Source organism: Mycteria americana, chromosome 25, assembly GCF_035582795.1.
Source record: "Mycteria americana isolate JAX WOST 10 ecotype Jacksonville Zoo and Gardens chromosome 25, USCA_MyAme_1.0, whole genome shotgun sequence".
Taxonomy (NCBI): domain Eukaryota; kingdom Metazoa; phylum Chordata; class Aves; order Ciconiiformes; family Ciconiidae; genus Mycteria; species Mycteria americana.
This window is the reverse complement of record NC_134389.1, coordinates 1,197,748-1,220,691: the sequence shown is the minus strand read 5'-3', so window position 1 is coordinate 1,220,691 and position 22,944 is coordinate 1,197,748. Positions and strand designations below refer to the sequence as shown.

Below are 22,944 nucleotides of genomic sequence, written 5' to 3'. Positions count from 1 at the left end.
TTCACTCCCTCCTGCACTGAGAGCAGGTGCCCTGGAGGCCTCTCTGCTGACAGCCCAGCAGAAATTGCAAGCCAGGGATCTCATCTGGAGAGCCCAGTTTTGCTTCATTTCTGAGGAATGATTCGCTTTGCCTGCAGGAAAGCAGTGGGATTCCAAGCAGGGAGAGGAGGCTGAGGTGAGACAGCGTGAAATACAAGGTCCAAATGCGACTGGGAAAAATCCCAACCAAACCCAGCATTGTGCCCCTTCTCTCCCATTTGTTATCTGCTCTGGTTTAAAAAGCTCTGATTGTTTACAACAACGCTGATCAAAAGGGAGCCAGCCAACCTTACGTGATATCAGCTCTGTTTGCAAAGGGTGGCACTGTGATCCTCCAAGCCTTATGATGTGAAGCAAGAGAAGTGCAAGGGAAGCAAGGGAAATAATGACTACGCAGGGGGCAGGGATGGCCCCCCAGGACTTTGTGTCGGCCGTGGTCCAAACCTTCAGTGCTTGCATTTGCCAGTAAGCAAAAACGTGTACCAAGGAGGCTGCAAAAGGCAATACCCAGGAGACAGGTTTCACTTAGGAAAGGCTGAGGCAACATCGCATGTCGCAGGTGTCTCTTAATCCACCACTTAATCCAGTACCAGGAGCACAACCTTTTACAATATGCTGTTAGGAAACTGAGCTGCCTGATAAGTAAGGTTGGAGCCTGCTGGCTAAATAAACCAAACACCTTGTTTCGTTAGGTACCTCTCCTGCCCCCAACAACAGCGTCAACCTCACCTTGGAACTCCACTGCCTGACGAGGACTGCAGCATTGCAGGGCGTTAATCCCACAGGGAGGAGAGGAGCAAAATGTGTCAGCTTCCTAGATGCGAGGATGAAGGCGATGGACTGGAAACCATGCCAGCACCCATCCCTTCCAAAACAATGCCTGACGCTCCCGAGTTAGAAAGGAAATGCTCCCTAATGATGTGGCGTGGGAACTCTGCCCCATGGCCTGGCCCCATTGTTTTCACGCGAGAGCCCTGGAGCAGCTCCGCAGCGCACGTACCATCAATCCCTCAGCACTGCAGGGAGATTTTTGGATGGACAGGCGCCCAGGCTCAGAGTGACCTTGCTTCAGGGAATTAAGCCAGAGCAATGAGTGTGAATTCAAGTACTTTCCATCCAGAGCACTTCTGCAGAGCTCTCAGGAAGCTAGAGGTTCAGTCTTATTTAATTACGGGAAAGCAAGAGATATGGGAAAGACTTGCTCATTGGTAGCAGACATTCACAGAAGCCAGGCATCCAGTCTGCTGATGTCTGTTTTGACTCTTAACCTGTGCTGCTTTTCACAGTTCCTGTACCTAAAATAAAAGGAAACTCGAAAAAAACCCCTCTTGAAGGTACGGAGAGCCTGCGTTTCTCTCCTGGATGCCTGCACCCTCACAGGAGGCAGGGGCTGGGATTACAGCTCTCACCGTGCTTGTCTCCACCTTCCACAGAGCCAGGGTACAGGAAGCAGAGTGAGCACTTTCTGGTCTAGCTCGCATGCCAACCACCCTCCTCTGCTCCCAGGTCTGCTCCACAATTACAATTCTCTTGCTTCTTTTCAAATCCAACATGTTTTATTACTGCTAGAATAATTTTTATTGTTAAAAAAACAAAATCACAATGCTTTTCCAGTTCACGACATGGGAGCAAAAACAGGGGCATGGAGTTGTGTTTGTTTCTTAAGGTAAACAGAAGTTAATAAAGAAGATTAAGAATGTAATTACACCTCAGTGGCATTACAAAAGGGATATTAGGAATCATTTAATAGACAAGAGGTCCAGTCAAAATGGGTTATTTAATAGGACTCAAAATATACAGACAACTGAGCAGAGCAAAGGGCTTCTAGTGCCCATCAGCTTCACCTTCCAGAGACGCACGCAAAAGTCTGGGCCAGGATCGTTAGATGTTCATTAGGGGACTCATACCGTGTGTTTTGACAAATCGGCTTTCCCACAGGCCGGCAGAGCTGCAGAGACTCAGTGCTTCTGTAGTGACATTTTTCCCAGGCTCTCCCGCAGGTTCCAATTCCAATTACGCAGCCACGTCCCGTTCAGAGCTGTGTTTGTGAGAAGACGATGAGGGTGCTGCGGTTTGGGCCATGTCCTGGTTCATCAGGGCAGACGCCAACGCCAGCATTCCCTGCCCAGATGCTTCTCGTGCCCGTTGAGGTTCCTGGCATGGATGGGGAAAGCTACGGCAGCAGTGCAGTGCGGGAACGTCCAGTTCTGCTCCAAAGCTGTACGGTCAGTTCATGGAAGCTCCGGATGGGCGAGACAGCGATTTCTCCAAGATTCACCGTCTGCTGCTTGACCTTGGCATAACTTGAGAGCTCTCGGTGCTTCGGCCGCGGAACCCCGAAGCTGTAACTTCCTCAAGGAAGCTGCCAAGCAAAGTTAAGGTTAGCAGAGACAAGGGCCAACTTTTCACTCATGCAGACAGAAAGTAACCACATGGCCTGGCCTCAAGCCTTTGAACAAAACCAGCAAGTGCTCTACAACCTCAGAGCTATGTAAACATCTGTTTTCTCCCCTGGTGTCACCAGGATGGAGGGACAGAGTCACTCCTTCACATGTGGTGATGGTGGCAAAGAGGAGAAGACCTGCCCACAACAGCATGTGATCCAACGAAAAACCCCACCCAGAACAGGGATCCCGGTCCCAGCCATGATGCTCCTTCCCGTCATCAGGCTCATGATAAGCCCAGCAGCTCCCTCCCCAAGGAGGCAGCAGTGAGGAAGTGACAGGGACTGAGGGTCCCTGAAGGAGCACGTGACAAAGAGACACTCATCTCCTCCGATGTAAAAGCAGCATCCTGAGAGCTGGCATTGGGGCTAACCACTTCCCTCTGCATTGGAGGGACAGTGGCAGGGTGGACGGATCACCCTCTGACTGACCTACTCCTCCACCTGCTTGCAAGGGGAAATGTCCTCAGACTGCAACAGCTACAGTTAGGAGACACTCATCCAAGAGGAACTAAGTGAATGGCAGCCTTGGAGAATGCTCCCATTTTCCAGTGACAGATCCTCCTACCTACCAGCCAGGATGAATTCAATGAGGGAGAACAAAGTGCAAAGCTATGGGACTGCAATGACTTGCCCTGGGGACCAAAATCTGGAGCACCGAAATCTGGGGCACCCAGCACGGATCACCAGGTGAACATCTTCACTTAACGTGGCCATTCATCCTTAAATGTTCCATCCTGTCCGGGAAGTCCCTTGTCTCTCCCCGTGCCATGAATGGTAAGGCTTCCAAAATGAGGGCAGCCACTCCTCGTGGGCTCAGCTCAGCATCTGGACCGCGCTGGCAGCCCCACTCGCCTTTCAGTAACAAAGCCAGGAAGGCCAGCGTTCAGGCTTGTTTTTCTGCTCACTCTCAGTCTTCCTGTGTGGATGATAAGGCAGGAAGAGGCAGGGTGGAAACCTCCTGCTGAGGCATCCTTGACATTTCACAGCCAGGGCTTTCTGGAAAGCAGCCCCTTGAGCAGCCTGGGTCACCGCTCGTGCCTCACTCCCCAGCTCCTCAGCTTCGTCCCAGGGCTCACATCCACAGCAAGACCCTCCCTCCTATTTCCAGCCTGTTTAGACCACACTCAAATCTAAATAATGAGCCACATGGAAACCTCTGGGCACCAACCATTCGTTCAGTCGGATCTCAAGAAAGTTTTAACCCAGTAAAATGCTTAAGTGCACACTCAGCTTCATCCCAGTCTCTCCTCTGTATGATTTTCCACAGAAACTTAAGGGAGTTTGGGGGTTAGACCCCAAGGAACTGCTCAGTTTGAGACTTATGTACAAGTTTGTCCTATAAAGTCAAGCGAGCGGCTCTACCCCACACCAGAGCATGGTTCCACACGAGAAACAAAAGGCAATGCATTCAGAGACATATGTGAATAGGTGAACTGCTTCTCAAGAAAAAAATTGTCAGGTGGAGATCAGCTGCTGGGGGCTGGTGTTGGCCAACTGCAGAGGGAAAAAGGTCGAAGCAGGCAGCGAGCATGCAGCAGTTAACGAAAATGTCTGGGAGTCAGGCGGGCTGGGCTCTGTGTCTTGCTCTGGTTCAGATCCTGAGATCTTGAAATTGGAATTTGCAAGACTGTTCAGTCCTAGCCCAAATCTGTTTCCATGTAAGCCTCGTTACATCTTTAGGAGCAGAGTTAGGCTAAGCATTTGATAGTTTGGAAAGTCCCATTCTGGAATGCTTGCGGTGCGTCTTAAAAGCCTTGTATGGACATGGCTGAGCTGTGGAGGGAACTCTGTTTGTCAGCAAAGAATTTCTGCTGCATGCAGGACTGGGGTTGCATGGGGCTGGGTTAGGTGACAAGAGGGATGATTTCTACCTTGATGAATCTGCAAAATGAATTTTGCCCATTCTGTCACCAGGCAGTCTTCAAAGGCCAATTTTATCCCTGAAACATGCCACGGCGTTTCAGTTTCCAGGCTTACACCTGTCATGAGCACAGATTCATTCCTTAGCTGGGTGGACAGGTATGCGCAGCAAGCTGAGAAGTAGGTGTAGATACAGAGTGGTATTTGTTGGAGCTGCACCAAGGTCAGCTGCATCACGCCTGCACTCCGGCGGCCTCAGCCCTGCTTCACAAAGCACAGCGGAGCTTAATCCAGCAAAGCACGCCAGAGCAAGGAAGGCTAAACCTTGGAAACACAGTTGTTTAAATAGGTCTAAAAGTGGGTTAAGGTTTGAGACTAATTCAATCCCTTCAAGAGAAAAAAAAAAAAAAACCTTTGAAAGAATAATGCTTTAAAGCTCCTTGCATTGTTTTTGTCTGATTATAGCCTTTTATATGCCTTCGTTCGGCACTCCTGCCTGCAAAAGCCAAACGGGAGCACGGCCTACAGAGGTGAGTGCTAGACTAGGACCAAAGCTTGGAGCTAGTCCCAGTTTCACCAGCAAGTGACAGCTCGCTCCTGCCTTTCACTGCTGCTCCCCACCTCTGTCTTTCATCTGGCCTTGCCTGGAGTATACACCGACCAGACCGTCTTCTCCTGCGTGCTGATACAGCTCCTGAGCAGCCGCTATAAACCAGAGCAAGACACCTGCGAGCAAACCTTCACATGACATCCCTCGACATCTGTATGAGAAGTCTCTGAAGCCAAAGAAGCTGTGACGGCTGGCCACAAAATGAAGCTCTGGCCCACTGGCGTTACTTCACCGCAGTTACTTACACCTGCCGGTCTGTGCAGTTTGGGAGGCAGCTGAATACTTTGCAAAACCACAGCAACGCTCCCACGTAAGGTCTAATGAGGATATGTTACCAGGAAGATGGTTACTCTGGCAATGCGATACAGTGCTACCAGTTTCTAGGTTGACTCATTCCTTCAATATGCTGATCAAGTTATCTGAGCGTTAATGCTTTTTTTCAAAAAAAAAAAAAAAAAGATAAAGAAATAAAAATCAGCTAAAAAAACCCCCCAACAAATCCTACAAAAATGTGATGCCCCTAAAACAGGTCTAAAATAGGTCTACCTGCCAAGGTTGTGAATCACGAGGGTTTAAAAAAAAAAATAATTAAAAAATAACATCTCATGCAAATGCCTGCACCAACTTCCAGATCTCAACACCGCACCATTTAGAAATATGCATTCTGGGAGGGCAGCAGCCTGATTTATAAGAGGTGTGCAGGAACATTGCTTGTGCTATGGTCATTCAGCTCTGTGATTACAGCTAGAGAGCTGTCCCTCCTCCAGTTTTATTTTTAGGCATTAGAGTCAGGCAGACTGAGTTCTTAACAGAGAATGACTTGCCTTTATTTTTAAAGGAGACTCCTGTTTATTTGCTATCTGGAGAGAAAGTTTGTGTGTGTGGAAAGGGAGATGCAGTGAGACATTGTCACTTTATACTTCACGGAGGTCTTAAAAGTGGGCAGCACGACCACCTCTGAGCATCTCCAGCACAGAAGGTCTCCCCATCTGGACTGCAGCTGATGGAAGAGCCAAACTCCCACCCGCGGCGGAGCACAGTAAAAATGCACCGTGCTGCGGCTGTTGTTATTTCCCAGGACGCTGAGGATCCTGCGAGAAACAGAGTGAGCATCTAGCACAGTGGTCACAGCTACCCCAGCTCTGGCTGGGAAAGCCTCTGATCAGAGCGTGAATATCAAACCGCAAGGAGAATTTAACTGATCTCTCCGCTCTGCTCCAAACCCTCCCTCCCTCCCTCCGTAGTAAGGAGGAACCGCGGCTGGTCCAAACACTCCTCCCAGAGGCACAGGTATCCGGTGACCAGGCTCCGCCAGCTACGCACACCGCAGCCGCGTTTGGCACAACCAGGCTATTACTGTAACTGGGTAAGTGGGTCAGGCTAGATATCCCCTTGGATTAGTCACAGCAGGTTTGTGCTTAACCTGTGCTCTGGATGAGTCAGCCCCACGCACCAGATGTTCCTCCTGGTCTTGGTCTTCCATTTTTAGCCAAATATTGATTGTTTTTTAACCCTTTCTCCTCCAAACCCAGCAGAATTTCTTTGAAATCCATATGCCTGTGCAGGAAAAGAAGGGAGCTGGTTGCCCGTGGGACTGGTAGTAAAACTGTTTGCCAAGAACAAGGAATCAGCTCCCTCAGGCTGAATTTTCTTTAGGACACAGGGGAAGCCAGAGCCACTTCTTTCAGCCCAGAGAAGGGGAGCAGTTAGGAAGCGCTGCCAGCCGCATTAGGCTCTCTGACTTCTTCAATGCAAAGTCCAGTAATTATGTTCTTGGCTTTTCTCTCCCTGCCCTAACGCCACAGCAAAGCCACTGACTTTAAGAGCTCTTTGCATTTCGCATTTTGGTGTGAGCCCATGGCCCTCCACAAACGCTAAAGAGCAGAGAGCAATTGAAAACCCACAGATTTCACTCCAGCACAGTTTTGCCCAAATTCATCTGGTTCCTGCAGGTAATTACAGATGTTGCTGTCAGTGTTAAGGAATGGCACCAAGTCAAGAAAGAACTCTCACTTTCACCATAAATATAATTTAAATACATATTACACATGTATTTTTTAAAGAACCTGTGATTAATAATTTCCAGCCTTCCAGCCCTTCCATTACAGCTCGTTATGTTGCAGGAAAAAACCAGATAGGAGCTCTACACTCAGGTCTTTGTTTATCAAGTGGTTCGACCCATGGCCAGATGCAATGGCGTAGCTGCAGACCAAGTCCCCAGCATGAGTCTGCTGGAGAAGAACTGCATTAAGTGGGCAGATGTGGCATTTCAATGCTCATACGCCGGGCACAGCTCTGCAGTGAGGCTCGCCATGCAGAAAAACATGTCCGGGAAGGCTTTTTTACCTTTTTGACAATCAAGTCATAATAGAAGTATTTTTAGTAGGGCTGCCAAAATTTCAAAAGTAACAGAGGCAGCCAACCTGGTTTGATTAGAAAAACACTGAAAATTCCTTGACAACAACAGATTTTTTTTCCACCCTGCTGGCGTTTCTCAAAGGATCTCAAAGCCTTACCAAATGCGTATCTGTATACCCTCCTAGACTTAACAGCGTGAGGGTTGCCTGTTAATGGGAACGGAGGACAAAAAAGAATTAAATAAACTGAGATGGGGCAGATTTAAGGCCTCATCTGCAGCAAAACTGAGCGTGCACAATCAAAGAGATTTTCTGATCTTTGGATTTCTGCCTTGCTCTGGCTTTCATCACTTGATTTCAGCACCCCTGCTGCTTTAATGCACTTTTTTTCTCACAACTCTTGGTTGCAGCCAGGAACAGAAGACCCAAGCCACATTCCCAACCCTACCACGGACTGACCTGCCCATGGGGGATGTCAGGAAAGAGGCCAAGGAATAGGTGCACTACATGGATTTATCTGTTAGAGGTAGAGGAGGGAAGACAAGAAGCAAAATTTTTCTCATACCTTGTAAAACCACTGGGATTTTTTTCAAGCAGGGGAATAAACTCCAACAGTACAACCTGCTAGCTTCTGTAGCCTGATTTATTTATAAGGAATCCCTTAGACTACGTGCCTCATGTCAGGATATGAGCATTGTTATTAGATGCCTGCCCCTATTTTCCATCTATATGGATATAAATCTATAAAGATCAACAGGGAGAGATTCTCCTTGACATGACCGTGTAGCATAAGGAAACTTTAAACAGGTAGCTACTGTGCCCACTTTGAGACCCTCTTTGCAAACACAGAGTGTTGTATTTTTCATCCCTACACCGAGTATTTTTCACCCCCACACTTTTAAAGCATCTACTTATGGCATATTCACTGGACAATGCAGATGGTCTCTTAAACAGATAAGCTTCCCGCAAATATAGAGCTCTAACAACATAACCAGCTCCAAAGGCTTGTTTGTCTCCTGCTTTGTAAAAAAGCAGAATGGATATCCCTTAAGCCATCCCCCACCCTATAAACACAGATGTTGATCACAATTTAAGTTGGACCGGTAAGAACAAAGAAAGCACGGGATTAGTGTGCTTACATGGGCCGCTCAGCGCATTAATATAAAAATCTCCTTGTTTATTGTGACATATCAACCCTAATCCAGCAGAAATAAGCAACAGTTCATTAAATGAAGGCCAGTAGATTACTGGAGGAGTTAGGACACAATAAAATCTAGGTTTCCTCACATGAGACACCTGGGTGTATTTGCTGAAATATCTGTGATCCTCATACACTTTGCTAGAATCGCAGTTAACACTCAGTGGATGGGAAACTTCTTCATTTCTTGGGTGTCCTGAGCGAGACAGCTCGCTCCACTGCACAGGCTGCTCCTCCTCCGTGTGCAGAGCTAAGCAGGCCAGTCTTCCCTTGAAAAGGGCTTGATATTACTAACTCAAAAGTTCTAATTTTTTATTATTATCAACGTGGCTCTCATCATTAAGGAAATCTTATTCAAGGCACTAGGGAAAAGCAAGTCAGTTGGGGCAGGGCTATTTTTAGACTGGACCCTCGACAGTCCTCATCCCGGAGTTCCCAGACAGGACCTTGTAGTAGTCAGCCCTTAAAAAGCAACAGCCTTTTTTTTTTTTTCCTTTTTTTTTTTTTCACTTCATCCTTTGAAATGCAAATTTTGATACAGTATCCTAGTTTTTCTGTAAATAATTCAGAGACTGCGCCAAAACGTAGTCGCGGTAGAAGCCCTAACTAGCTAATGTTACTCATTACAGCACAAATCTAAGAAGCGGAGCCCAACGACATAGCTGCAAATCTTGAACTTCATAAAGCACAAGTGAGAGACAGTCCCCGCTCAGAGACCTTCTGGTGCATACAGACAAAGGAGAAAGTCGCCCAACGTCACCTAACAGGTCAACAGCAGAGCTGGGATCTCAACCTAAAGCTCAAACCATCTTCTCACACTCATCCTGCTCACCACATTATTGCTTTCCTTCTCCTACTCAAAATGCTGCTGGTGAGTTTTCGCTGTTTCCCCCCCCCCCTCCAGTGACAGTTTTTGCTGAATCTGCTACCCTGATACACTTTCGGGGCAGGTCTTAACCTCCAATATGGTGTGAAAAACTATACCATCCCAGAGATCTCCGTATTGCTTACTCTGTTGTTCGTGTTTAGTGTGGCGCGATGACAGTACCATCCAGGTTCTCAGCACAGATGCTGGTAAAAGTTTGATGCAGGCGTGTTGGTAGATATCAAAATCAGCCTCAAAATGCACTGGTAGACTCAGAGGTTACAGTGGATGCCAGGCTGAATACAAGCCAGGTTTTTTTGCGTCCTTGCAAGATGACAATTTACTTTACTTCTTTCTTTTTATCAAAGACCGGCTAGTATGTCTGCTGATCTCTTTTTCTTACTATTTCTAGGCTTGGCTAAAACAGGATTTAATTGAAAGGCTACTTTGTAAAGCAGAAGGTTGAGGAAGCTGGGTAATTTGGGCAGGAACTGGTCGATATGTGGGCTAATACAGACTTGCCTTTGTAACCCAGTTCATAAAAGCATCAGCTCAGGAGCTTTCCAATCATCTGACATTAAGCTAAAGTAAGGGCCAAATTTCAGAGCGGGCACTGTGAATTTGGAGGGCTTGGGCATTTTTTCTGAGCAAGTGATGATAGGAGCCACTGGATTTCCTTGTGAGAGAATTGTTACTGCTTCTGTGCAGGCAGCTTTGGAGCCTGAAGATCCCTTACAGGCATGAAAAGGAAGGGCAAAAGTCCAGGGATTTTATAAATATCACGCTGGACTTTGAGGCAGCAGCAGCGCACGTATATGGCCTGAAAACCAAGCCATTTTTTACCCTGCTCGCTACACTTGAGTCCACCTGTCAGTAACTGAGATCAATGAAGTGCTTGGCAGCTATATTTCTGACATACAACGCCTGTGGTGTTAATAGCATGGGTTTCCTGAACTCCAGGAGACTGCCGAGGCACCCAAAGCTGTTAGCTCTGAAAATTTCATCCCAAATGTTGAGAAGCATAACTGTTCCTTCCTGTTGCAGGACTGCATTTTGTTTGCATTTCTACGTGGTAATGTTGAAGCTCTCCTTCCACCCCAGCTCAGAGCAGGGTCCTCCCTTTAAGCTCAGAGCAGCTGCTGGACAACGCCGGGGACTCTCCCAGAACTTAGATTTCACCACGCTTCCTGCTGCAACACATGGCAGAGATGTGGGTCACCTGTCACATTCCTGCCATTACGCTCCTTCCGATAACCCGTCGGCTCCCAGCCATGGTAGGGTGGGTAGGGTAGGGCAGGGTAACGAACAGGGACAGAACGGCGTGGTGGAAAGGAGCAAGGCACGTATTGAAAGAATTCATGCTCCTTTTGCTTGGCTAGCAACAAGTCGTGCTGATAGGAAACAATCCCCAATACGGGCTAAATTTTCACCTGTGCTCAAATACTCAGATTAATAATTTGGGTTCAGGAAACATTGTTTGTATTTATAAACCAGACATTTCATAGGAAATAAACCAGGCATTCCATATCAACAGGAATTTTTGGCCAGCTACAGCAAAGCAGTTGCAGGTTTCTGTACAAGCCGTCTGACTCTCTGTAAATCCCAACTGAAACCCTTAGGAATGGCTCACTCAGCTCAGCGCAGGGGATGTGAAATACCATCAGCATTGCCCGACACGAGCCCTTCCAGCTCCGACAGTCAGCTGCTGGAACACCCCAGAGACAGTGACCTTGGAAATCAATGAAGCTCAGCGTGGTCAGTGCTCCCCGGCATTGCTCAGTTCCTGGAGGGATTAAGCCCTTACAAATGTCTGGCCTCCCAGGAAAGGCAGCTCGGAGCGTACAGCAAACCGGTAAGGAAAACTCCGTTCTCCAGGGAGAAACGCAAAAGACACAGCCAATACTCTGCAGGCTTGTGGGCGGCAGAGAGCCTGCTAGCAGTGTAATCATAGAACTCAGTTCTAATCACAGGTACGTTAACTTGACTGCTATCAAATGCAGTTGCTCCAGATTTCAACAGGAGCAATGAGACCACAGTCAGTTTTGAATTCCTGTGTGCTGCACTGGCTTCTCATTTCTATTAGAGTGTGTGGTGAATTATAAGCAGGAAAAACTCTACACATCTACTTCCCTGCCCTTGAATTCAGTACAATGCACATTAAACCTTCAGCTTGGTAATATGTCCCTCAGCCATAATGAGCAGAGCTGGGCTCGGACCATTTACACACATTTCTGTGTTTTACTGCGTGATGAAGATCCCTCAGGCATCACAAATTCACGCTCACGTCAGCAGTTTTACATGCACAGAATCCACAGTAAAAAATACGGTTATTACCTTTTTGTGTTGTGGATTGTGGTCCCACCTAGGATGATCCGGACCCCCGGGTTGGTGCGGTTAAGGTTATAGACAGTCAGCGCCTCCTCATAAGTTGCCCCTCCAATGATGAACACGATAATATCTTGGGGCCTGCAATAAAGATGCAAATGTTGAGACAGGATCAGACAAAACACAAGGATAAATCCTGTACCGCTGATGGGCGCTGAGGCAACGATGCTGTTCGTTTCTCTCCCCAGACCATGTCTCGTTTCTGTGATGTGCTGGGCTCAAGACTGACAACAACGTTTAATCCATTAAATCGCTTTTAAAACATTGTCTCTCCTAAACATTTACACAACGTGCTAACGGTCCTTAAAAGCCTCCTCAGCAACACCCACACGCTGCGTCCCTGTGGAGCTCCACCATGACACACATGCCAATGTTTAATGCATGATCGAGACGCTGCTGCGGCTGTTAAATTAAGATCAATTCAGGAGTCAAACGAGGACAACAGTGGTGCTTCAGACCTCTCAGGCTTGGTTTGAAGGGCACGGATCAGCTGCAGTTTTGCCGGCTGATTACCGAACTGCTGGGATTCATGCAGAAGTTTACCTCAGGTTACATTCCCTAGCCAGCCTAGAAACACAGGATGTTACAGAGAAGCAGCATGAAGGGAAAGGGGGGGAAGGAGGGAAGTGCCTTCATCTGACAAAATACACAACCAGCCACGTGCCCTGCGCATTCTGCTTTCAAAGGAAGGCTGCACCTCCCTTGCACCACCCTCCCCAATCACGTATGTTTTCCACTCTCAGGGATAGCAGAATGTGCTTGCAACCCATAAATCAGCTCTGCTACCATCTACAAGCCAAGAGAACGATTTCTGCAGAATCTACAGTGAAAAGGTGTGGATCACATCCTGTCAGTCATCTGCTTGAGTCAGAGCGGTCAAGGCTCGACACAATTAACTTTCTGTTGCAGTCTCAAAACTCATCTCTGTTTCCCAGGCAGGAACTTCTGCTAGAATACAGCTGCTTGCTGCAGCGGTGGAAGCAGCGGGCATTCATCTGCTCTGTCTGTGCAAGCTCTGGATCAGTGACAAAGCAAATGGAGCATGAGACAGGGATGACCCCAGAATGCACCTAGACTCTGTGTCCCTGGTTACTCCCTGCTGCGAAGCCAACCTGCAGAGCCCTCGACACCTGCTACTGTCCAGAGGAGCAACACGCGCATCGGAAGGACGAACATCAAGGAATTCTTTCTTGGCATCACTGAACAGGCAGTGCGACCAAAAGCAAAACTGCTTCTGCCGTCAGAATGGGACACTGGCTCAGAACAAGCGTGTTGGCCGTCAGATCCACACAACTGCCTCCCTACCCCTGGAGAGGATGCAGAAAGGTAAGAAAAATTAGTGGAAAAGATTAGCGCGCACCCCTTCCCCAAGTGATCTTTGTTGCCAATAACCTTCCAAATCCTAAGTCTTTTCAGAAAGTTTGGGTTAGGTCTGCATAAGATGATTCGGACAGACAAAAGGAAATTTCAGAGATGCTTTAGAAGGTGGCGGTAGTCTCCCTTTGCGGGGTGGAGAGAGAATACTGCAGCCTCGAAGCCTGGAACGTGGGAACCCTATCATTTCAGGCACACCCTCTGGTGACACACAGCATTGCTAATTCAACAACAAAAAAGTTGTTGCATTCAATACAGTTCTTCTGCAGGTACTATACAATTTGTTATCCTTGGGAACTATAATAATTCTAATAATGGTCAAGACTTCCAGCTGCAGTTTACTGCACAGCTGTAAAGAACAAGGCTCAAAGTGGAATCCTTTGTAGAGAAGCCCGCAATGGTGGAACATGCTATATTAGATGCCTTTCACCTGTGCTCTCTGGACAGAGCGGCGAGTTTTACCCTGCACGATTCACCCCTTCCAGCCAGGAGCAGTGGTGTAGGCAGTCCTGCCCTCGGGATTTCAGCAACGCAGTCTGTGCTGTCTTCACTTCCCTCCCAGAGCCCCAGGATTCGGTGTGCTCATCTCTCCCCGCAGAGCTACACTGTGTCCCCTGCACGGGAACAGCCTGTGAAATCTTCTGCGCTGCAGCCTTAAGATAAGCAGGTTATATATAGCAACCGCACATTCAGGCTGTGCAGGTTCAAACATCTCACCGAGGCAGACGGAGGTTTTTGCACCCTAGTGACAACACAAGTCACTGAGCCAGCCCCAGAGGACAGAAGAGCGCTGTACCTTGTCTTTTTAGCTACGCTCAGGCATACGGCTTTGGAAGCTAGATGCAAATGTGCCCAGGTCTTTTGGGGAGGGAAGTCAAAGGAAAGGGAACGCACAGCAATGAAGTAATCTGATAAGCCGCTGTCAGTTGTCAGAAAAGGTATACCTAAAATCTCTACAAGCCCACTTTTATTGTGCTGCATGTACAAGATGTGCCAAGTAGGCCATGCCACAGTTCGTTTCTTAGGGAGAATGTCTTTTAGGTTGAGAAAGCTGCACCTCCCCGAAGTCCAGTAAGTCAGTTAGGACCTTTAGGGTTAAGGTACCATTACTAACTGGATCCCTGGACCAACAAAGAAACAAAGCAGGCAATTTCTTACCCAGAAGTCTTGTGCAGACTGAAATCCACAGGATCAGTCTCCTGGTACCATCATTCCTGCATTTTTGGTTGGAACTATCAGAGACCTAAGGAATTTAGATGCCGAAGTGGTGTGGCTAGCTCCTGTACACTCCTCTGGAATATCTTAACACGTACCAGCCTTTAAATTTGCCATTGCCTTTCACCGTCACCATGACACCAGCCCTGCCAATTCACAGTCCCTGAAGTCAGGCCTACGCAATGCTTGGTCGCAGCTTTCTCCTAGGAGTGAGAGTTACGTGAATTAGTCTAACAAGATGCTGGATCCCCACAAATGAGGGTGAGACTGTGCACTGTCAGCCCAGTCACTTCATCAACTCAAGGCATGATTGAAGGTTACAGCCACCGGAAGGGAAACTGCATGTTTCTTGCTTGTGCAAAGCCCAGATGCAGAGGAGAGGAGATTTGCTAGCTTCTCAGCCCCGGGCTCAAGAACCTTATGAAGGCATTTACAGCTGTCTTAAAACAGGTTTGAAAAAAAGAAAGTGTATCTTGAATCACATCAGGTTAAGGAGAAACTAAGAACACACAGGAGAAGTTAGCAGCAAGTCGTGAAACCCTGCCTGCCTGTACTCTTCCCTCCCGCTCCTCCACCAGCTGCTAAATGAAAGCAGTCTCACACGCAGCCTGTCAGGTATGGCCACGTTTTGTGCAACACTGATGAGGATTACATATGTGATCAAACTGGTACGGCAAATGGGTCTGAACTAAGAACGGCGACAAACCCTATGACTGGAAGTTTAGAGGTTTTTAAGATTCCTTGCTGCTGTGTTTAGAAGACCCTCTCACGGCACAGAATTCCCCTGTGCTAGGTGCTGTACAAAACCAGAATAAGAAAATGGTTCCTTTGCCCTTAAGCCATTTCTGTACTTTTTACGAAGCAGCTGGCACCATCCAACTCGGGAGACTAAGCGGCCCAGTGATGCCATCACAGACTGCAATAAAATTTCTCAGCCATCCTCAATCAGTAAGTCTGGGTTACATCTTGTGCATGGCTTTGCCACTGCGTATGAGCAGTCTTTGTTGTGGTGGAGAATCTTTGTATGAAGAGAGGAATAGATCGACTGATATCCAGAAAAACCTATACTAAAAAGATGTCAAACAGATAGAGAAATGCAGAAAGAAGGATAATCCAAACAGACCCAGCGTGGGAGAGCAAACTAAATGCTGGGCTGCAAACTAAACTGGCAATGCCTCTGAGATGCTGGGTCGCAGGTAAGAAAACTGCCTGCTTGGACATTATATCCTGGTCTGCCTTTATTTCCCGTGCAGTTGTGATTGCTAGGTATCAGCAGCATGGCACAGAACATGCTTATTTTTGCTTTTATATTGTTACTGCCTTTCTTACAGGATTAAGCCTGGCATGAGGGAGTGGGGGCAGAACTACAGCCTCTCTCCCACTTCAGGTGCCTTCCTCAAAGCATTTACCCTGCAGACTTCTCACAGACCAGAAGTGAGCTAAGTCACGCTGAGGCAGACTGCCACAGAAAGAACAAAGGGATCTTGGTGTTCTCATGAAGTGCCCAGGGAATTACTGCTTATATCAAGGGCAAATAATAAGCAATTTCAGAACAGGAAGAAACCCCAAGACTCTTACAGGATTAGTGGAAAAGCAATCTACAGCAACGCTCGCGCCAGCTGTTGCGCTCCTCAGACCCAATTTGCGGATGTGGCTATGTATCTCCTCGGGTTAACTACCAATTTAACAGTTAAACGCTCAAACACTTCAGACAGGAGGAAAAAGCAACTTCCTTGAACAAGGACACGGTCAGAGTTTTGCCTTAAAAAATATCCCCAAAACACAAACCATACTAAACACCAGAGAATATATATGATTTAGCAGTAGCACTACTTTCCCTAATCTTTAGGGTAGTGTATGTGAGCTCAGATGAAAAAGCATACAGCCAAATGGTTCTGCATCACATGCTGCAAGCTGATGCTTCCAAAAAAGGAGATTTTATATTCGCTGCCTAAGGAGATACCTCACCCATCCCTTTAGATGTGTCAGCTATAGACATTTCTAAATGGTTCCAAATTCTTCCTCTCCTCAAGCAGTCAACAGGAACTTTCTCTTCAACAGAATCGGTGGGAGAAAGATCATGTCCAGTCTGTAAGTCGTAGAATACTCTAAACTAGATGGTATCGAGTTCTCATGTTCCACGTTTAAGTCTGAACTTTGACGGGCTTTCAGACAAGGTAACTTTCCAAGATTTTTCCATAAGCAGGTAAGTAATTGTGGTAATTTGAGAGAGACACGGAATGAGCCGAGTCCCATCTGGATCCCCAGGGAGCAGCATGCCTTCTCCTACTGCTATTTCATAGGCTGTCGCCTGGTTCATGCAAAATGTTGAGGACCCGAGTTTGGTTTTAAGAAGTGTAGCAGTGACAGAGCTGTCTTGCGGTCTGGTCACAAACTTGATTTTGTAGGAATTGGACTCCAGCCACCTTGGGTAAGCACCATCAGGCCCAGTTGGTCTGGTCGGGACAAATGCCCTATTAGAGAAAATCCCAGGGCAAAGCATAAACAAAGCAAAAGCTCCACCCAAAGGGCAGGCTTTGGCAGAGCCTGGCGAGCGGAGGGCGCCGATGGGGTCACAAACCTTCGGAGGCATTTCGTACGGCGTGCAACGCAGCTGGGGCTCCCGCAGACTGCTGTGACGGAGATTGGCTTTGGGAACTTTTCTAGCTAGTACTTTCCAGCAACAAGGTGGAAGGGACTGCAGGCGGATGGCATACGGGAAAAGGATGATATTTTAACACAGCAGGAAATAGAGGAGAAGCAAAAGAAAGCAGAATTGCTTATTGCTCTCTCCTAGGAACCCTGCTCAGTGCTTTGCAAAGATTCCCTTTCCTTCACTGCTGCCAATTTCCACAGCTGAATTTGGACCAGGAGCTTTTCCTCCCTTGCAACAGTGTAATGTTTAATACAGAAAGAAATAGTTAAAAAGAATCCTTTCAAATTCCTCGCTGTTCAAGCAACTGCGTCCCTTTGATCAAAAAATACAAAGCCTTTCGCCCTGACCTTCTGCTGAACTCCTGCCAATCACTGTAACACCATCCTCTGAAAGCAGAAAGCAAGAAGACAGAGTAGCCCAGTTTGCCTTGGGCTGTGATTTAGTATACTAAGTTTTGTGAAATTATTACATTTAAATTCCTTGCTCAATTGGTTTGGCACTAAGGCAAAACCATCAAGTGGGCCTTTTTCTTCCAAACCGGGTAACTAAACCCCATTTTTAGATGAGCCTCCATTTTCATGATATTGAATATTCATACTTTAGAGATAACACAGCGCTGTGGCCCCCATGTTATGCAGCAAGTAAAGACCAGACACAAAAGTATTTAGGTGCCTATTTTTTGTCAGTTACAAATCCTCATTCCTACAGCTCCTATGCCTTAAACTCAACAAGATCTACCATTCCCATCAGGAGACAACCCTAATAACCATGTGCCCTTACGCTTTTGGTATCGTTTTGCAGACATCTGACACAGCAGCAGCACTGTTGGACCCGGCCGCTGTCCCAAGGACAAGCCCAGACCAAAGGCAGACCGTGAGAAATTTAAGGGAAAGAACAGTTTGGAAGCTCTGCCTTTGTATTTTGAGATTTACTTCAACAAAACTACAGGATTCACATCTCTTAGCTAAGAGACAAGGCTATAGCCGCTGCGGAGAAGGGAGGGAGGTGCAAACTCCATTTCCCTTCATCCAACTTCTGTTTTCCTTCAGTTCGAGGTAGGAATTAAACCCTTCTCATGCTCCCCCAAATGAATTCTTTGCATGCTCTTTGTAGCAGGATTCTCGGGGGCAGGTTGCTGTACCCTTTTCAGGAAACATTTAAAGAGGAATCTAAGTGAAACCCAGCTCAGGAAAATGTAAGTAGGAACTGAAAAAGAGAAGATAAAGGTCAGAAGACCATTTGTTTCTAGTTAGCTCAGAACAAACCCATGCAGTTACTGCTGTTCTGCAGGTCTCATTTCAGATCTACCACAAATCCCATCCGTCAACCTCCTTTTGTCGGGCTGAAATCCATCTCAGTCGAGAGCTGGTTTCAAGGACAGAGAGGATAGTGTTTCTGTTGCTAGGGGCCTTGATAGTTCCCACCTATTAAAACCACCCATCCACCCTATCCAAAATTCACCATTTTATTTTGAAGGGAAAATCTGGAGTAAGGCAGATATTTTTTTGGTCTACCAGGGACATACACAAACGAATTGTTTCTTGTATGACTATAATTCTTTCTTATTCATAAATAAAATGATTAATGTCCCCTGCTGTCAGCCTGGCATGGAATTTGGATGCCTCCCTGCTACAAAATACATTTTCACTTTCATCGGATGGATTGAAATGCCTCAGGGCAGGGCTAAGGAGGAAGAGCAGTGCGCGTGTGCATCTCAAAGAGAGCCAGACATGAATGCTCGCTCTTTGACATGCTTCTGCCCCTCCCACCCGCTTGACACTGCTGAACCTTGGACCCCAAGTCTACTTCTCTCCTGCTCCAAAAGAGCCTGTGGTTTTCATTCTACCCAAACCGCCCTGCAACAGCCGCCTCATTTGTTGAGAATTATTACCTTGAATTTATTTTCTGCCTCACTAAAAATGTGGCAGTTGCTGATAAAAAGCCAATAATATGCAGTGTGTGAAGGGAATGACGATTGTTCTAATGCTGCAAGTAAAACATCTTCCACAGAACCCCAGGGCATTTAACAGACATCAGAGAAGATTCAGAGAATCGCTGTGATGACCTCATCACGGATCACCCAAAGGAAGCAAAGCAACAGCAGGCTCTTCTCCTCAGAGGAGACTACCACTAGAAGGAATAAGAAATACCCGACCAGCACGCTGCAGAAGCGTAACTTAATTTACAGAAAGGAAACTGCGGTACCAAAGAAAGGAGTGATTTGTACAGAATGCTGTTAGAGGAGGACTTGTCGTCTTCTCTCTAACGATTCAGTGCCCTCCCTCCAAGGCCCATATTTACCTTTAATGACTTCACTGACAACAGATTAGCTTAGCTCCAGCAAAGTCAGCTAGAACCAGACAGCCAGAGTTCTTTTCTGTTACAGTTATTAGCCATATTCAGCAAGATCCCATTCTCATCAGGAATAGTAACTGGCTCAGAAGGGAGAGCTTGCAGTTGGACTATTTTTGGTACTCTACAAATAAACGCCAGATGGCATGGAGTGAAGTTAGGGGGCATGTTGAAATCCGTCATGTGAACATCCTGGCAGCTTGGTGCAATGGCTTTATCCTTTACCTGAGTCCTTACAATGGGAATGTCACATCTTGGCCAGCAAGAAGAGACAACCGTATTTCAGTCTTGATAGCCCTCTCCAGGGCACCTACTTGAGAATACAAGAAAGACCTACACAATCAAGACATTTCTCTGCCGAGTTTTGTTCACCTACAGGCAAACAACAAAGCAAGTGGCGGCGCTGGGAGGCGCAGATACATTTCAGTTCCAAGCTCTGCCCTAAAAGGCCACACATACCTGTCACGGAGAGTGTTGGGACCCAGGTAAGGGTACTGGCTGTCTTTGAGTTTCCCTTTGATGAGCTGATCTAGTGTTTCTTGAAGGAGAGGCTGGTGTTGCGTATACACGTTCTCAACACCCTACAGTGCAAGAGAAGCTCTTGTTATGAATTGATACAGCAAGGCGGCAAGCTAAGAGAGAAGATCAGCAGGGGCACATAAAAGGAGCATCATCACCTGATGGATACCTCAAGTGTTCACCACTGAAGTCCAGATTTAGAGCAGCTTTTCAGCAACTAACTCCCACTGTCTTCAATGAGAATTATGCCCTAAAAGCCCAGTGCACTTACTATTAAACCTCTGAAATCCACAACACGTGGCATTGCACTGCATGCCAGTCCTGCCCCGTGACTGCAATTTTGACTAAAACCGTCATTATTTCATCTGTGGCAGATCCATACCTTCAGTCCTTTGAGGAACTGTTTGGTGATGGCTACAGCGTCCTTGGGACTGAACAGGTCACTGCCCCGGACCCGTTTCCCTCCATACTCCACAACGGCAGACACTAGCTGTACAGAGAGAAGCAAAAGCAGAATCCTGTCAACCTGGGAAACCAGCTTCCAGGCGGTTTTTATCTAGTTAGGCTCAATGGAGATACTGGGATGATGACCAAGGAGTCAGGGAGATCGATCCCAAGCAGATAATGCAGCACAGAGAGAGGCAAGGGGGAAGAGAAGTATTCCCCATATCCACCAAGCAAGTCAGTCTGCCGTGACACTGCCTGCATAAGGAGAGAGGCTTTCATTTCCATAGTCTGCTGCAGTGATAGCAGATCTTCCATACGATGTGACATCATCCTGCTTCTCCACCTCCTCTCCAGCTGCTCACTACATTTGCCAAGCACTGCCACCCTCTCCCTCCCAGCCAAGCTCCTCTTACAGTCTCCAGAAGTCCTTTGCTGCAACTATTGCCCATTCAGCGGGAGCCGGGGGAAAAGGGGTGGGGAGGAAGAGGGGAAGGAGAAAGGAAGCATGTTCCAGGCCCCCTTTACAGGCCACACACCTGTCCTAGCAGACTCCTGGCGTGCCTGCCATCTCTGCTTTATTCAATCCTTCATAATATCACTGATTTTGGAAATGGAAATTAAGTGATTAGTCATGCCTTTTAAAGTAACACCTGCAGGCCCTAGCCAAGCTCAGGGTTCTTTTCGCAAGGTGCGGCGCAATCGGACAAAAAAAGCATTGTGCTAAACTAAAGCAGGCAAGCTTTACGCCAATTAACAATGATTTTCCACCTCTCTGCCCTCCTGTCCCACTCGTTCATCCAGCTGAAGGAGAAATGCTGCAATTACCTTTCGGTATTTCTCTGACACACCCCTGTTCTTGAGATCTGTCATCAGCCCTGGCAGGCTATTGCTGCTGTGCCGCTCGTAGTGCAGGGCATAAAGCATCACCAGCCGGGCAGCGTCAAACTCTGTCACCTTGGGGTTCTGCAGGAGGCGACGCACGTTCTGCAGCAAGATAGAAAGCAGTATTAGTGGAGAGGCCTTCAAAGGACATTAAATCAGACTAATATCAAGCCCACTGCCTAGCAACAAAATTGCATGCAGGAGGAATGCAAGAGAATTAAATTGTGTCATAAGCAACAGAGCCCAGCTTCTTATATGCTCTGCGGTTAGATTTATTAGAGTACAATGGTGTGCAAGTTGCTTTTGGGTCTTTTCATGAAGCTGGGAATTCATAACCCAATTCTGTTGTCCCTTCTTAACGCTCCATAAGATGCTGCGGGGTGAGCTGAGGTTCCCGAATGCCTCTCCTGAAGGGGGGCATCAGCAGGCACTTACAGAAACCTTTAACCTCTGCCCTTCCCTTTCCACCTCGAGTAGAGCCAGAACTGACCCATGGGTTCCATCGTAATATTGACTGTCAAGAAAAAAAGGACAATTACGCAAATTCTGTTTTCTTTTGAAGGTGTGGGGCAGAAGCATCGAAGTCGCAGATAACCTTTGGATGCGAGAAGAGGTGGAGGAAGTATCAAGCGTTTGGAAGCAAAGGAGGAAAGGAATTAAAGCATGAAAAGGAAAAGGAAGATTACAGTGCTGCAGGTAAATACAGAAATCTACAGTTAGTACTTCTGATATGCAGATCATCACTTTTTCTGCTGAAGAGAACATGATACCATTGTAAATATAAAGGGTGCATGCCCCAAAGAGGCTGCCTGTTAATGTACAGACCCTTTCCAGGAAAGTTTCAGAACTGCCGGCGCATGCCATTTACCCTCCAGGGATTGCAGGCAGGATCTAATTGCTTATGTTGGCCATATAAGTGCTGCTCCTTCTCATTACCACAAAAAGCACTTATTTCCACTCTGCAACCTCTCAGTCATTGTGTCGCGTCACAGAGCTGAGATAATGGAGTTAACAGAACAAACACCAGAGCCGAGTTGGTAGCTTAGGTGAGCAGTGGGAATAATAAGCTTCTTAACTCCGAGCTTTGAGATGGATCTGAAAGAACAGGCATCAACTACCAGATGTGTTTGCAGACATCTGGTTAGGGCTGGACAGACGCTTTAGGACACAGCAAAGTCTGAAATTCTCCCTGTGCTGAACATTAAAGGAAAACAATCAGCCTGTATTAGCTCAAATGCATGGGAGCAGAGGAGCTGCCAGTTTTACGGTTGCAGAAATGGCAGTTCCAAGAGAGGGACGGAACCAGTTAGGATTTTTTTCCACTCTGTAAGCGTACATGACCTTCAAACACTCCAAAAATCCCAGCATATGTTTGCAAGATTCTCCCGCCCTCCCAATACAGGTAGGCAAGATGGAAACATTCACTGAACAGCTGGGAAACAAATTGTGAAACTGCTGTTACTTACCACGCTGATTCAGCTATATTTGCTGTCATTTGTTTGACTGATGCTGACTAATTACAAAAATACAGGATAAAATCCTGGCTTTGAGGAGGATCAACAGGAGTTTTACCGTTAACCTTGGTAAGGTCAGGAATTCACCTGTGAGGGTAGGGACGGAGTCCCACGGAGATGTTTGCTTGCAAGATTTTTGATCCTGTGCTGGCAGCGCAGTGGCAATCCCTATATAAGTGGGAAGCGTGCGAAACAGAAAAGCTATTGTCCATCTAAGGAGATGAG

The 22,944-nt window shown here is 47.1% G+C and overlaps 1 protein-coding gene and 1 long non-coding RNA gene across 5 annotated transcripts in view; one reads left to right on the top strand and one right to left on the bottom strand.

The window, feature by feature from the left end:
- Positions 1-1,589: 1,589 nt before the first annotated feature.
- VPS45 (vacuolar protein sorting 45 homolog) overlaps positions 1,590-22,944 on the bottom strand; it is a 29,673-nt gene continuing 8,318 nt past the window's right edge. For 3 of the 4 annotated variants that reach the window (XM_075525222.1, XM_075525225.1, XM_075525226.1), the window contains 5 exons: positions 21,149-21,307; positions 20,259-20,366; positions 19,817-19,938; positions 11,710-11,841; positions 1,590-2,401 (listed from right to left, as the gene is read on the bottom strand). In XM_075525222.1, coding sequence (XP_075381337.1) covers positions 2,314-2,401; positions 11,710-11,841; positions 19,817-19,938; positions 20,259-20,366; positions 21,149-21,307 — 609 coding nt within the window. In that variant the 3' untranslated portion in view covers positions 1,590-2,313. Of the gene's footprint in view, positions 2,402-9,316; positions 10,566-11,709; positions 11,842-19,816; positions 19,939-20,258; positions 20,367-21,148; positions 21,308-22,944 lie in introns of those variants that run through there. The other variant, XM_075525223.1, reaches the window with a different exon arrangement.
- LOC142420908 (uncharacterized) lies at positions 9,298-21,853 on the top strand. The gene is made up of 3 exons (XR_012778811.1): positions 9,298-9,381; positions 12,696-13,086; positions 21,768-21,853. It is a non-coding gene; the product is annotated as an uncharacterized LOC142420908 (long non-coding RNA).